Genomic DNA, 14,089 nt, shown 5'->3' on the forward strand with positions numbered 1-14,089 from the left:
TATAATTGTACTACCAGTACTAAATAAATATGTAGGCCTAGAATGATTTAACAACGAAAATACACAATCAGATTCCTGTAGCAGTATAAAATAAACAAGTATGATTTTATAGCGCAAGAAAATGACGTAACATTGATGTGCGCATGCCTGGTAGGATAATCTGACGGGTAGAATGAAATTTCGGGACACTATCCCATTCTAAACCCCTAAACCCTGCCCCCCCCCCCCCCACTAAACATAGCAGCCTCCTCACTTTGTGCACCCTGGCGCCGACTCTGGGTGCACTGATTGACCGGCCAGAGATCGGAATCGGCCGGTTTTTCGTATGATCGGCCAAACCCACATGTTGAAGTCGTTCACTCTGTGTAAAACAAACGTAAATTCCATTCAACCTGATTCCTTGTCTTACATTAAAACTGTGGTAATTTCACATAGGTAAAATGAAAAATCCAAAATATAAAAAAATGAATAAATCAACCGATATATGTGATATACTGTATATCTGATTGAGATCTTTACTACCACAAAAAACTGTACATTTTTAGACATTTTATAACATTTTTAGAGTAGAATTCACTCATAAGATTTTTAACTTTTTTATTGAAGTTGCAGCAAAAATCAACCCACTTCTTTTAATACTACAGACCCAAGATAAAGACAATTTATTTTAAATGTCAGAAAAAATGAAATAAAGCTATGTTAGTTTCATAAACAAAAACAGACGAGAATAAAGTTGAAGTATTTTATTGTTATCTTAGACTTTTGTGAGATGAGTACAAAAATGAAAAAGGTAAATTAAGTGACATGTTTAGTTATATTTTATTATTTGTACTTCTTTTCAGTCACAGAGTTATTCAATTTAAGAGTTGTTTGGGAAAGAGAAGATTCTGTAATTTAATGCAGCTTGGAGAACTGCATTTATGGAAATTTGGGGAAATTGTACTGTTCAAACATTTATGTAATGAAAATAAAAAAAGGGCATTGAAGAAAAGTTAATATGGTTTTATATACAGTATACTGTCAATTATAGTTTGTGGATAGAAAATCGGAATCGTGAAAAATCGGAATCAGCAGGTTTCACTTATAATAAAATCGGAAACCGGAATCGGCAAACAAAATCGGTGCGACTCTACATTTTTTGGGTGAACTACATTAATTCAACCCTCTCTTCCTGCATAGCAACTCAGACCCGTCCTTTAATTTCCTCTCTAAAGGATTCCAAAACACAGCATCCTTGTTTCTACCCTTCTGAACATATCAACCAAAGAGCAGATGCTGGCCGTTCTTTAAACAAATTACACACAGCCTAAAGCAGCAGGACCGATGCATTTCGGGTGCCTTCACCGGTGTCTTCCAATTCAACGGGGGTGATAAAAACAGCCACCGGAGGCTGATCACACACACATCGCTGTGGGAAACATATTCCAACATCTCACACCCACACCAAAACTCTCCTTTGGACTCCAGTCTGAAACCCCTGTGCTTCATGCTTGATGGCAACACACACCGCACACCAGATGGCTTCCAATTGAAACCAGCGCTTCAATGAGAATCTGGTCATACACATCTCGTTAAGCAATTAAAATTCCCCAATCATTCTCACATCTCCGGGTCCCCGGGGAACGAGACGCAGAGAATGCCATTTGGGAAACCCCAAACATCCGAATGCAACTGGTTTGTTATTAAAAGCTCGTCCTTTGCTACTCTAATGACCAGCGAAGAGGAGAAACGTGGAGCGTCTCAGGAGCCGTGAGAGAGATTTCGACATAAACAACCCTGTTAAACATGTCTAACAAGCATGCAGATTGACACAGCTGTCAGATGACTTCCCGCCTGTTGTTGAGAATGGCGCTGGCTTCCGTGCACTGTAACTCAATGGACTGACGACAGGTGGTAAACCTTGTGCTGTGGCTGCCCAACATGCTTCAAATCTTGGAGCAGTCAACGCTTAGTGAGGGAAGATGCAAGCATGCAGGGAGCTGCTGTACTAAATCAAAATGTTTGTAATGATAAAACAACACTGACATTCCAAAACAAGACTACGGCAGTAATTAATGATTAACTGCGGTTTCTCATAACAGCTTGTCAACAAGTTGTCAAGAAAATGCATATGAAGAAGAAACACACAATGAACTTGTGAGTCTTAAGTGTTAGTTTTATATATATAACACGCTCTAAATATTTTGTCTGCGGAGTGACGTGTCTGAATGTGCATCATACCCGTCAACATTTGGGCACCAAAATCTGTGAGACTCGCAACCGGGGGGGGGAGATGGTTGTGCAGGGCAAATAGGGCACCCCTCTGTTATAAATCTTTTAATTACTTTATATCAAACTTACTTATACTTCAGTAGTTGTCCATAAATGATTAAGTTCTATGAAAACCCCTAGAAACATTTCTTTACCACACGGTTTTAAGAAACGATGGTGTGCACATTCACAATCCTTCTATGTGAACTACAATTAGGGCTGTGTATTGGCAAGTGCCTCCCGATACGATACATATCACGATAGATGGGTCACGATACAATATATTGCTATGTATTTCGATACGATACACATTTGCGATATATTGCAATACTTTAAATAGAAAATGTAAAAAGTAGAGCTAGAAATACAACATGCTGTGCACCAGCGGGGGTTTTCTGTAAGGATAAGTGTAAAAACATCCCTTACCTCTGCAGAGTGGCCATGATGTGTGATGCATGGACCTTTAGATCAGAGGTTTGGGTTCTCAAACTGTGGATTGCGCCCCTCAAGTGGGTAGCAGAGGGGAATAAGGTGGCTCACGCAAGTCACTTGGCTGTTGTGGTGCATTACAGTTAAATCACTGAACATGGGCAGTATAAAACCCCTGCTTCATCCGTGCTGTAAATGCGCTGGTGTCACATCCGTGAAAGCACAATAAATGTCATTGTTACTTTTCTTAATAAACTTTTTGTCTAATGCACTGCAGTAGCCAAGTGACTTGTGTCATGACTTGTGAAGCCTACAAACAGCATTATTTTATATAACTCATTACTCCATGACTTATTTTGAAAACCAAAGCAAACCCACACATCAGCTCTGAGAGCTCCAAGCGTTCTTATTTTTTTCGCCATGCTCGCTTCCACTTACTTTTGGCCGTATGTATATGACATGATTTTAAAAAATTATCGATAGTAGAGGTATCACTATCGATACACTATCGAAAAAAAAAAAATTGCAATAGTTACATGTATCGATATTTTTGCACAGCCCTACCTACAATGAGCCTTAGAAATCACTGTAACTAATAAAATGCTTAGATCTGTGCAACAAAGAAGCATGTCAAATCCAAATGATCTACGCACAGTATTTCCCATTTAATGACTGGAACAATGTGGATTCTGAAAACGAGAAATGTTAAAACTCCTCACGCCTCTTTCAACGGGTAACCCCGCTCTCATCTCGCAGACGAAGCATTCACGTCCACATGCGTGATGAATTAGGGGAGAATAACACTAGTGTGGTTTGTCTGATTTTATCATGGGAGAGATTCATCAAAGAGAGGAATGTGCAATGTGCATCCATATCAGCATCACATTCCTGAGCTCGCCAAAAGCAACAGGAGTCATGTCATCTCTGTCATATCAGGAACAGGGATGGTTTTTGACTCTAGGCTATGACTCGAGGATCCGAGGACAGTGCTTTTTTGGGAAGCGGAGTTGGGCTGGTGATTATGTGGCAAATCTGATCTGATGCATTTCACATTACAGGGCTTAGATAATTTAATCCACCAAATCCTATTAGAAACTAAAACACTGTCCACATACAGGGTTTTAGGTGGATTTTACATCATTTGAAAAGTAAACATAATATACTTTGCAAACAGTAAAGCTCTTTTAGTGCTCCGAGATAAAAAATTAAACTAAGAGAGAGTGAGGAAAAGCTTCAGTGTTGAACTGACAATTCTTGACTGAGATGCAACAAAATGAAGTGGACTACAAACAGCCAGTTTTTCCTGATCTGACACAAGGTTTTTCTACAGAATGTCCAGGCTGGCTTATATTCCACTATCCTGGCAAAACGTCCTGCAGTGTTTACAAAAAGCGGTTTTACAACGCAGTAATTTTCCACCTCCAGCACATTTGGGGGGTAAACACAAACACATGCAGTAATCAAAATGACACAAACGTTTGACAAAGCAAAGTCTTTTCAACCGTTTTGCACCTCAGCACAACTTCTGTGGCACTTCCACTTTACAGAAACGTACCACAGTAACCATTGTTTCTCTCAAATTAACAGAAACAGAATTTTTACTATTCCCATATTAAAGTAACAGGTAACTGTAGTCATTTTTCCTTAGTCAAACACTACTGCAGTTTAGTGGAAACTGTGGTTACCAGGGTACGTCTCTGACAAGACTGTCGCCTGGTTTCATAAAACCACAAATGCAAAGAAACCCAAATGTATAAATGGCGGTTTATGTGAGAATATTCTTCTTTATAAACATACTGCATATGAGGGTAAGTGATATAAGTTCTCAATTTTCTACCTAGACAACATTTTAGAGCATCACAAACTGCATGCGCAATATGATGAACACAAATCATACCAGACCTAACATTCCCCAGAAAACATAGTTAAATCTTGCTGTATTTTAGATGCATTTCAATGAGAAAGCATTACCTTTGGTTTTTCATCCTGTTCTCTTTCTTGTTCAAAACACCCGGCACGCAGTTGGTGAGTTCGGTCCAGTCCGCATGTAAGCCACAACTCCAGCCGGTGGAGAAGCGAGAAAAGAGCCACGTCTCTTTCCTATTGGGTCGGTAACAGGTACACTTCTTCTGCCCCGGTCTGCAGTCGCACGGTACCTCCAGCCTGACGTTCTGGACCAGATGCCTCCCGAACGTCGTGCCACCGGTCTTCTGGATGTGGAGGAACACGATCACATCATCCCCTTTGATTTCAAAATCCACAGTGCGCTCCAGAGCTCGGATGGGGAAATAGTATTTCTTCACGTAATGTGGATCGGGAGTCGGGAAGAGATCCGCATCGTCCTCCAGCGCGTAACCGTGCGGAGATCCGAAGTTCATCATCCCCGGGGCCACGTACTGATACAGAATCAGCATGAACAGAACCGAGCCGACAACGATGAACAGAAATTTACTGCTCCTCTCAACCATGTTCCTTCCAGTGAGGAGGTTCATGTGTTACCATTTCCCGGTTGACCGTTTTTTAGGACGCCGATACACTGTCTCCATAAAAACAACGCGATCAGAGCAGCGCGCGAGCAAAGTAAATCATCGGACACATTGTATCGGAAAGTGAAGCATCGGACACATTGTATCAGAATTGTTGCGGGGTCGGATCCAGCGCGATCTCCCTCTCTCTCTACCACTGTGACAGTGTGTTTGCAGACTACACTGTGTTTAAAGACCTCGACACATCGATGTGAAGCTCCTCCGGCAGCGTGCACAGCGACACCCTTTCACAACACACGCGCGCTCCAGACTCGCTCTCCTCTCAAACCAAACGAGGAAATATTTCGCTTATTGCGAACGCCTGCGACTTTTATTGAAATGTGCGTTTCTTTAAACTGAGCTCCCTAGTTAGGCCCATGTTAGCTAACTGATGTTGAAAAGCTTATAATATATTCAACAATATTTTATAGGTTTTTTTCATCAGTTACTGCTGTGCAGACTATTTATAACAGTCTTGAAAATGATTGATTTATTTCTTTAATTCAAACAAAACTGTTTTCTTCCATTCCCAATTTTGTTAAACACTGAAATGCACTATATGTCAATACACTCTATTGCAAAAAGAAAATGTTTGTGAGAGGAATATAACTAAATTTGCCAAGCTGTGAAACATAAAATCAACACACAGTCCGGTTAGGCTGTAGCACAAATGCTAAAATCCTCCTCCACAGCTAGTGGGCAGTATTGAGAACTCTAAAGTTGAAGTTTGACTGCCACAGGCATGAGTTTTTGTCTCGTAAAGGTACAAGTGTATCACTTATATGTTTATTTGTGTTATCAAACAATAGCCTAATAGTTAAACCTATAGCGGTATATACGGTTTACCTCGTTGTTCTTAGGAGAGATGAAGTCTACTAATTTTGAATGAATTTGTTAAAAATCAGCTAAATTATTAATTTTATTATTCAATTTTAATACTGTCAAATGTCAAATAATGTACTGAGACAATAATACAATATTTTTAATAAATATTTCCCCATTCACCATCCAACCCAATGGCTACTCAAGAACTGATAAAACAAAAGCTCTGGATATCGTCGTGCTTTGCTAAGCTAATGCCTTAACATAAGTAATTCCCCAGCTTATATCTCTCTACGCCGCTGATCTTGTACAAATTAACTCAAACAAATGATGTTTGCAACTCGCTCGCTTAAATACCGCAAGCCAAATTAACATATTTTTATTTACAACCGAGAGGCAATGGCGGTCTCAATGGCGGCTTGTCATTTGATATCATGATTATTGGGCCTGGGGACCCAGCGCATAATGAAGCTATGGATATGTCTCAATCAACTCCCTTGTTCAGTAGTCAGGGCACTGATCAGGGAGTCAGCCATTCGCAAAATCCTTTCAGTGCACTGAAACGTTCGTTCCCTAAAAATTCCTACAATGCACCGCAAAAACCAGGGAGCATCGACGCTCCCTATGTTTCCTTACCGGAAATCACATGACAACTTTTAAAGCTGTTTATCTGAAATTGCACGAGCCAGCTCAATAAACTTCATGAAATGCGACAGAACTTTTGAAAAGACAAACGCTTATTTTGTTATGTATAAACAAACGTTGCTAGACAGGCAGGCAACACAATTTACATAACAGTTAAATGTAACAATCGACCAAATTTGGGCACTGATATGTAACAGAATAATGGAAGTGTTTCTCATTATTTTTCTCGATTGTTGATTAATACCAGCTGTGAAGTATCACAAGGCGCCTATGCAGTCACGTCACAGGAAAATAAGTGAACAGCGTCCCAATGTGAAGTGGGCCAGGATCCTTACCAGTGCCCGAATCCGTGTACATGATATACTGATTCACGACCTCGGGAACAAGGGAGCTGATCGAGACACAAGCTGCTGAAATGCTGTGTTGCGGCTGATCATTGCTGCTGAGTAGCTTCACTGAGACAAATGTTAAAGTCACTCCTTCCCTCTGGTCCGGTTATGCAGTAGGTATAACAGCTCCAAGAGCACATGCTGGGCTCCTTCATGCATAACTTGCAGCACATTTCCCAAGTTTCACAGACTTGATGCATGGGTGTTTTGTTGAATTTAGATTAATTAACTCCATGTAGTTCAAATAGGGACTCACAACATCTAAAGGTGACAATGGACTGCCTTACAATGAACTTTGTTTTGCTACAATGTGACATTTTAATAAAAGTATTGCTTCTGTTATGAACCATTGAAAGAAAGCAACTTATTGAGGTGGTTTGTACAGCAGCGGGTTTCAATTTGTGCAGCAGTCAAACTAAAAGGTAAAACCTCTATCTTTCTGTCTCACGCACACACAGGGCTGCTTTTGATTAAGGGACGGCCTTCCTGACTAGACCACCTCTGACCCCTGGCATCACTGTGGCCATCTACCTAAGCGCAGTGGAATGTTGTTGTTATTTTTGTCTACAGCAGGGTTTACTGATGGTTCAAGTCTGAAACAAAAAGCTTTATTTTTATTTCATGACAGAATGAATAGATTAAGGTCTTTATTTGAGAAACACACAAAGTATAAACATATTATCTGCACAAATGGGTGCCTCAGATATAGCCTAATATAGACAATTCACAACCTTAAAATACACGCTAATATTTATTACAAAAAATGTCATTTTGAAATATGCAGATTTAATCAATGCTCTCATAATTCATACACAAGAGCAATGAAAAAGCATTGCATTGTATAGCACTAGGGATTCAGATGAATTTGCATTGAATAACTTATTATTATTCGACCAAAAATGAAGCTGTTCCGAACATTACATTCTATCTCATTCAGAACACAACAGAAGATATTTTGAAAAATGGTGGTAACAAAAGACAATTGGCACTCATTTACCTTCACTGTGTAGACACAAAACTATGAAGGTAAATTCGTGCCATAAAGATTTGCATGCGCAGGATAACATTTGTAAAAGCGTACGTGACATTGCAAGCGTAAAATAAATTTGCATTCGCAAAAAAGTTTTGTAAGGGTGTAAATCAAGCTGCAAGCGAAAGAATGTTGTGAAACGGCAACTTCATATTACGTCAAGTAATTATGACCTGTATTCTTCTGACCTCCGTTTTTTCCACGCTTACACTTTTGGCACGTTTTTTGCACTGAAATACGGCCAAGAGCATTGCGAGTCTGTAAACAGGTGTGCGTACAAAAACAATGGTGTTATGAACTGCAAAACAGATTCATCACGCAGAACCTGTCTTTGTGTGTGTAAAATAAATCTGTTGCAAACGTCTTGCCTACGCAGGCGAAAACTGTTTCTTGCAATAAACCGATGTGTACGGTTCCGTCTCGCGCTTACACTTTTGGCACGATTCTCTCACTAAATTGAGTTTGCAAGCGTGAAGGGGGAGGCGGGGCTACCTCTTGTGACCAATCAAATGAGGTTCCTGATGACTCATCGTTTTCTCTTATCTGGTTGGTTCAATAACGAGAATAAAGAGTCATACACAAGTTTTGAACCACATGGGGGTGCATAAATGATCACAGAATTTGTTTTACTGGGTGAACTCCCCTTAAAGATCCAGTGTATGAAATTTAGCAGCATCTAGTGGTGAGGTTGTGAATTGCAACTAACGGCTCATTCCACCCCTCTCTTTCGAAGCACTACGGTGTCTGACTCAGAACTAAGATGTCGTCACATTTTCGCTGTGTGAGCAAAAGAAGTGTAAGGTCAGAGATATGCAGCTATTCTAAGCTGCTGAATGTGTAATATTAGTGGACTTTAATAGATAAGGACAGTCTGAGCATTGTGTCTGAGTATTGCTTACCTCAGATGGACTAGATTGGTGTAAAAGAAAACGAAGCTCCATTCCCAAAAGAGAACAGGAGCCAGGCTGGTGTAGACACATCAACTGACTTGAAATTCTGATGTAAGCCCTGAATCATCTCATATGATTACTTGCACTCATTTGAGCAAGTGTTGTGGTTGGGGAAATGGGAAAGTTACCTAAAGAAACCAAGAACTCCATTAGTTTCTGCATAGCACACAGATTTTCCTAAAAATATCTGTTTGCAATAGCATCATTCATGTTTGGCCTTGTATAGCTTCACAAAAGCAGTAAATTACTAAAATGGAACAACACAATGAGTCACAGCGATGGAACGAACCACATGACATTTGTTGTATTTTAAGACTGCTAAAAGTCCTTGTTTATATTAAAAATAAAGAGGTCAAATAATTAAAAGGGTCTGTATTATTGTTGATAAATATTCGCTTTTCATTGTAAACACAATGTGGAGGCAATAACAATGCAGCCTGGATTTTTTTGGCTAACAAAAAATGATTGAATGTCATACTGGATAATACAGAATTGCGAATAGAAGAATAATAAATAAAAAAAGAATAAAACACACACACACACACAATAAAGAATAAAAAAGTATTGAATTGTGACAAATTCAAGAGTGTTGCAATAATTTGTGTCAACAGCGAAGCTACTCAACAATTTTTGATATCAGATATTTTTCATAGGCTTTATCTCTATATCCCAGCAAAAATACACTTTTATTTTCATAGCATTTTGTCACAGTTTTGTATCAAAGCAAAGCAGCTGTGCAGAAAGCACAATCTAGAACAAACAGTCAAAACATATTATACTATTATTTAGTAATACTACTAATAAAAGTAGTAGTATTGCAAATCTTCCATAAGGTGTACATTAGCGACAGTATCTGTATCAAAAAAGAATACAATGAGAGCAACAAAAAATATTTGCTATTAAAAGTACAATACCAAAATTGTAGCTGCCTTCCCAGCTGTGACTAAGTTACTCTAACTAGCTTGTTCAAGTCTGCATATCATTGGTTCCTCGTGTTTTCTTGCCTTGCTTTCTTAAGAAGCCTGCTCAAACAAGGAAACTTCTTTTGTTAAGCACACAAACGCATCTGATTTAGTTCCCTGAGGTTTTTCATTCAATTTGAAATGCTATCAAGTTGGTTAAACGAATGAATTATAAAATGAATTATTCATCTACTCCATCTGGAAAGAGAGAGAGAGAGAAAATACTGAGGGAGAGAAATCATTATATTGAGAAAAAGAGAAAACATAATAATGCAGCATCCTTGTCCAAACCAGACTGCGCTAAAGTAATGAAAGAAAAATCAGCAGGTCCCGCTCACCCAGGTATGATTATTTATTGAAGAGACATTATATTATGAGCCGCTGATGGTTTTCATTGGGTTGTAAGTGCGTCTGTGCTCCAAGGTCACGTTGTGCTGGACAAGTAATTTATAGGTCCTCGAGGAACTCCAGTGAACACATCATACAGACGTACGTCTGAATGTTACGTTGTTAAATTGAACTTCTTCAATTCTTAGCATAATACAGATGTAATTGGTGATATACATTCCTTCCTCTAACTGGTGGAGCATGGTGCTTGCAACACCAAAGCCATAGATTTGATTCCACTATCGTGTTAAACACACGTACAAATACATATAAAACGGGATGCTGCTTTACAGAAATCCTGCGTGCAGTCTTTGCTGTCCCCAGCATCCCACTGTGGCATTGAAGAAAGACCAAACGACTGAAGTCTACTGTCATGCCTCCCCGGGGAACAGGTTCTGAATAGAAAGGGGAGGGGAAACACACTGTGGTCTAACTTGTGGCTTGGGCTGCGAGCGTGCAGACTCATCCATGAGATTAATAAGCCTGGTGGAGCAGAGGCTCATCACATTAGCATAGAGATATAAAATGTGACTCTGTCACGAGGGGAGGAACACTCTAAGGAAAGATCACCCAGAATTCAATGCAGATTCATCTCTTGCTCACAGCTCTTTCAAACCTCGGCGCGCCGAGCTGCTGACTCCACCGCTCCGTTCATATAATTGTATTTTGAGATATTGACTGCTAAAGTAAACAATGCCGGTGAGCTGTGAATGCAGGTGTTTCACAAGTCACAAGAGTGATAAGAAGCCATCAAGAGATCTTTTCAGAGGGAGAAGGGGAGAAAGACTATGGCGAAAAAGTAATATCAGCCTTCTCGCGCTGTTATGAGATCAGATTGATGCAGGTATTCTAAGCTTCAAACTGAGACTCGTCTTAATTTGATGTGCCTTGCAAAACGATGGGGAAGCGGGAGGTGGCCCGTTGGTGATTTGTGAAGAGCGCCTCTTTGTGCCGGCGATTGTTTAAACTAATTATCTCTCAATTTCAATCAATTCAGGCATGTGAATATAATCAGCAGAAAACGCAGCGAGAAGGAAATCTAAACTGCGTGTCAACCAGCCAATAGATTAAAAAGTCTGCCATACAGATCATGCATTAATGATGAGAGAGAACAAAGAGAAAGATGATTTATCGTTAAGTGTTGTCCAATCACAAAAATAGAGACAACAGAAACTTTGCTTTAATTGAATTGTGTTCACTGAAAATATTTTAGCATTTTTCTGATTATATATATTTTTCTTTGCAAATAATTTCAGAAGCATGACAATTCGAGTGAAAAGTTTTAAAAATGAAAATAATTGTTCACCCAACCTGTACATGAGACACAAAAGCAGATATTTTGTGTTGATTCAAGTGAATAGGGGCCAGACAGTGTTGTTTCAGCATTCTTCAAAATATCTTTGTTATATATCTTCCTAAATTCTGAATTTTGTAATGATTTTCTATATTAGGCTTGATCTAGCATGGATTTCACGTTATCCACTTCACTTTTTCACATCATGATTTGAGAATGACCTTGTATGCTTTAATGGAAGCAAGGAAATCACTTCCAGGTCACTTGACATGAGTCTTTGGGTCTCAACACTTTTGAGAACATCACTTTACCTGGATTACTTGATACTCCATACCCGGAATTTGTGCTCTGCGTTTAACTCATCCAAGTGCACACACACAGCAGTGAGTAACATACACACAGTGTAACACACACAGTTGGGGATCGGTGTCTTGCTCAAGGGTCTCACATCAGCCGTGGTATTGAAGGTGGAGGAGAGCGCTGGTCATTATCTCCCCCCACCTACAATCCTGTTGTGTGTGTAGCCTGCTCTGAACTGACGTTAGCTGCAGCTAATGTTACGTCTACACACAGCAATATAAATAAATATGCATGTTCACTTCTTGAATCGATCTTTGCTGTTTGGGGGAGAAAAGTTTCACGGGTGTCGAGGGGTCTGGTCTTTTTATGTTATTTGACTAAAACTATTTGAAGTATTATTATTACAGTATTTACAGTGCCATCAAAACATTGGTAAAACATTGGCTTATTCAGATTTTCTCATCTTCCGAATTATACTTATCAATGCTGTTTTATTATCATTATAATTAAAAAAATGAATAAATTCAGAAGAGGGTTAGAACAGAATTATATTTTAAAATGACGAAACTATTTTTTTCTACAACAGCAAAGACAGCAACTGTAGCAGCAACATCCCCAACATCCCCCTCAACGTCAACTGCACCCTGTAAGTTATGTCAGCCCACAGTGTTTTAAAGCATATTGCCTACAATGTCATGATACAGTGGACACGTTTATTTCGAATATTGACCATGTCCTACACAGTTAACTATAACAGCTGTTATTCTGTGTAACAGAGAGGGACAGTTCACCCGAAAATGGAAATTATATCATCATTTACTCACCCTCAGATTGTTTCAAACCTGTATAGATTTCTTTGTTCTGCTAAACACAAAGGAAGATATTTGGAAGAATGTCAGTAACCAAACAGATCTCATCCCACATTGACTCCCATATGGCCCTATGGCAGTAAATGGGAGATGAGATCTGTTTGGTTACTGACATTCTTCCAAATATCTTCTGCTGTGTTCAACAGAACAAAAACATTTATACAGGTTTGGAATAATCTGAGGGTGAGTAAATGACGACAGAATTGTCATTTTTGGGTAAATTGTCCCTTAAAGGTTTGGACAATTTAAGGCTAAAATACACTACAACACTTTAGCTCTGATTTTGGCCAGATTTTCAGTCTGGACTTGTTGCAGAAAGTCTGCGCTAGTCTGCAGATTTGATCAGTCAGTGTGTTTCTATCTGAAACTTTCAAAAAGTCTGCAAGTGTATGATGTCTAGTTTTTAAAAAATCCGTTCAGATTTTAAAAGTCTTGTAGTGTATTCCAGCCATTAATTCACTTCGGTTTCTAATCCCAGACTTTTTAATAGGTGCAAATAAATTATTTTTAAACTTTTAAACATTAGAATGGTATTTTCTGTTCTGTTTCTTTTTCAAAACTGCATCATGGCATTTGCTGCTGTATCAATACAGAAGCATCCGTATTGATACACGTATCAGCAAGGAATTCATCCTGATATATAGTATTGCTGTTTTGATGTTTTGAGCACAGCCCTATTTAAAGCCTTGTTCCATGTGCCCCTTTTATACTTTGAGCACCTGCCACTTTAAAGGTCTCTGCACGGCCCTGCCCAAGTAACATAGTACACTAACAAGAATAGGCTACTACTAGTACATTCGTATTAGTATACTTACTATGTTTAAAGCATACTTAAACTGTACTTAAAGGTTCATTCAGTGAAATCTAGCGGCAAGGTCGCAACCAACCGCTCACTCCACTCCACCCTTTCGAAACACTACGACGGCTGACAGAACATGGCGAATAACATGCATGGGGACCCGCGGTGTATGTAGATAGAAATAGCTCATTCTAAGGTAATAAAAACATAACGCTTCATAGTGTAATCTCTTTATACACCTCTGAAGGCATAGTTATATTGCATTTCTATCAATAGATCATCCCAAAAATTACACACTGGACGAGTTGAGAAGGTTTCCATTTACAGTATGTCTATTGAAATCCACTTCAATGAATGTTGCATAGCTATACAGGTCCATCAGCTAGACCGGCAACGAACCAGCATGAACCAGCATAAACCAGCCTAGAAAAGCGAGGA

At 39.2% G+C, this 14,089-nt stretch overlaps 1 protein-coding gene across 1 annotated transcript in view; it reads right to left on the minus strand.

Moving 5' to 3' along the window:
• The window catches only part of hs6st1a (heparan sulfate 6-O-sulfotransferase 1a), a 134,533-nt gene extending 129,057 nt beyond the window's left edge, over positions 1–5,476 (minus strand). The window contains exon 1 of the mRNA XM_057334268.1: positions 4,651–5,476. Within this exon, the coding sequence (XP_057190251.1) occupies positions 4,651–5,171 (521 nt within the window). The 5' untranslated portion in view covers positions 5,172–5,476. The remainder of the gene's footprint in view (positions 1–4,650) is intronic.
• Positions 5,477–14,089: the final 8,613 nt, after the last annotated feature.

Source organism: Triplophysa rosa, linkage group LG5 (assembly GCF_024868665.1).
Source record: "Triplophysa rosa linkage group LG5, Trosa_1v2, whole genome shotgun sequence".
Classification (NCBI taxonomy): Eukaryota; Metazoa; Chordata; class Actinopteri; order Cypriniformes; family Nemacheilidae; genus Triplophysa; species Triplophysa rosa.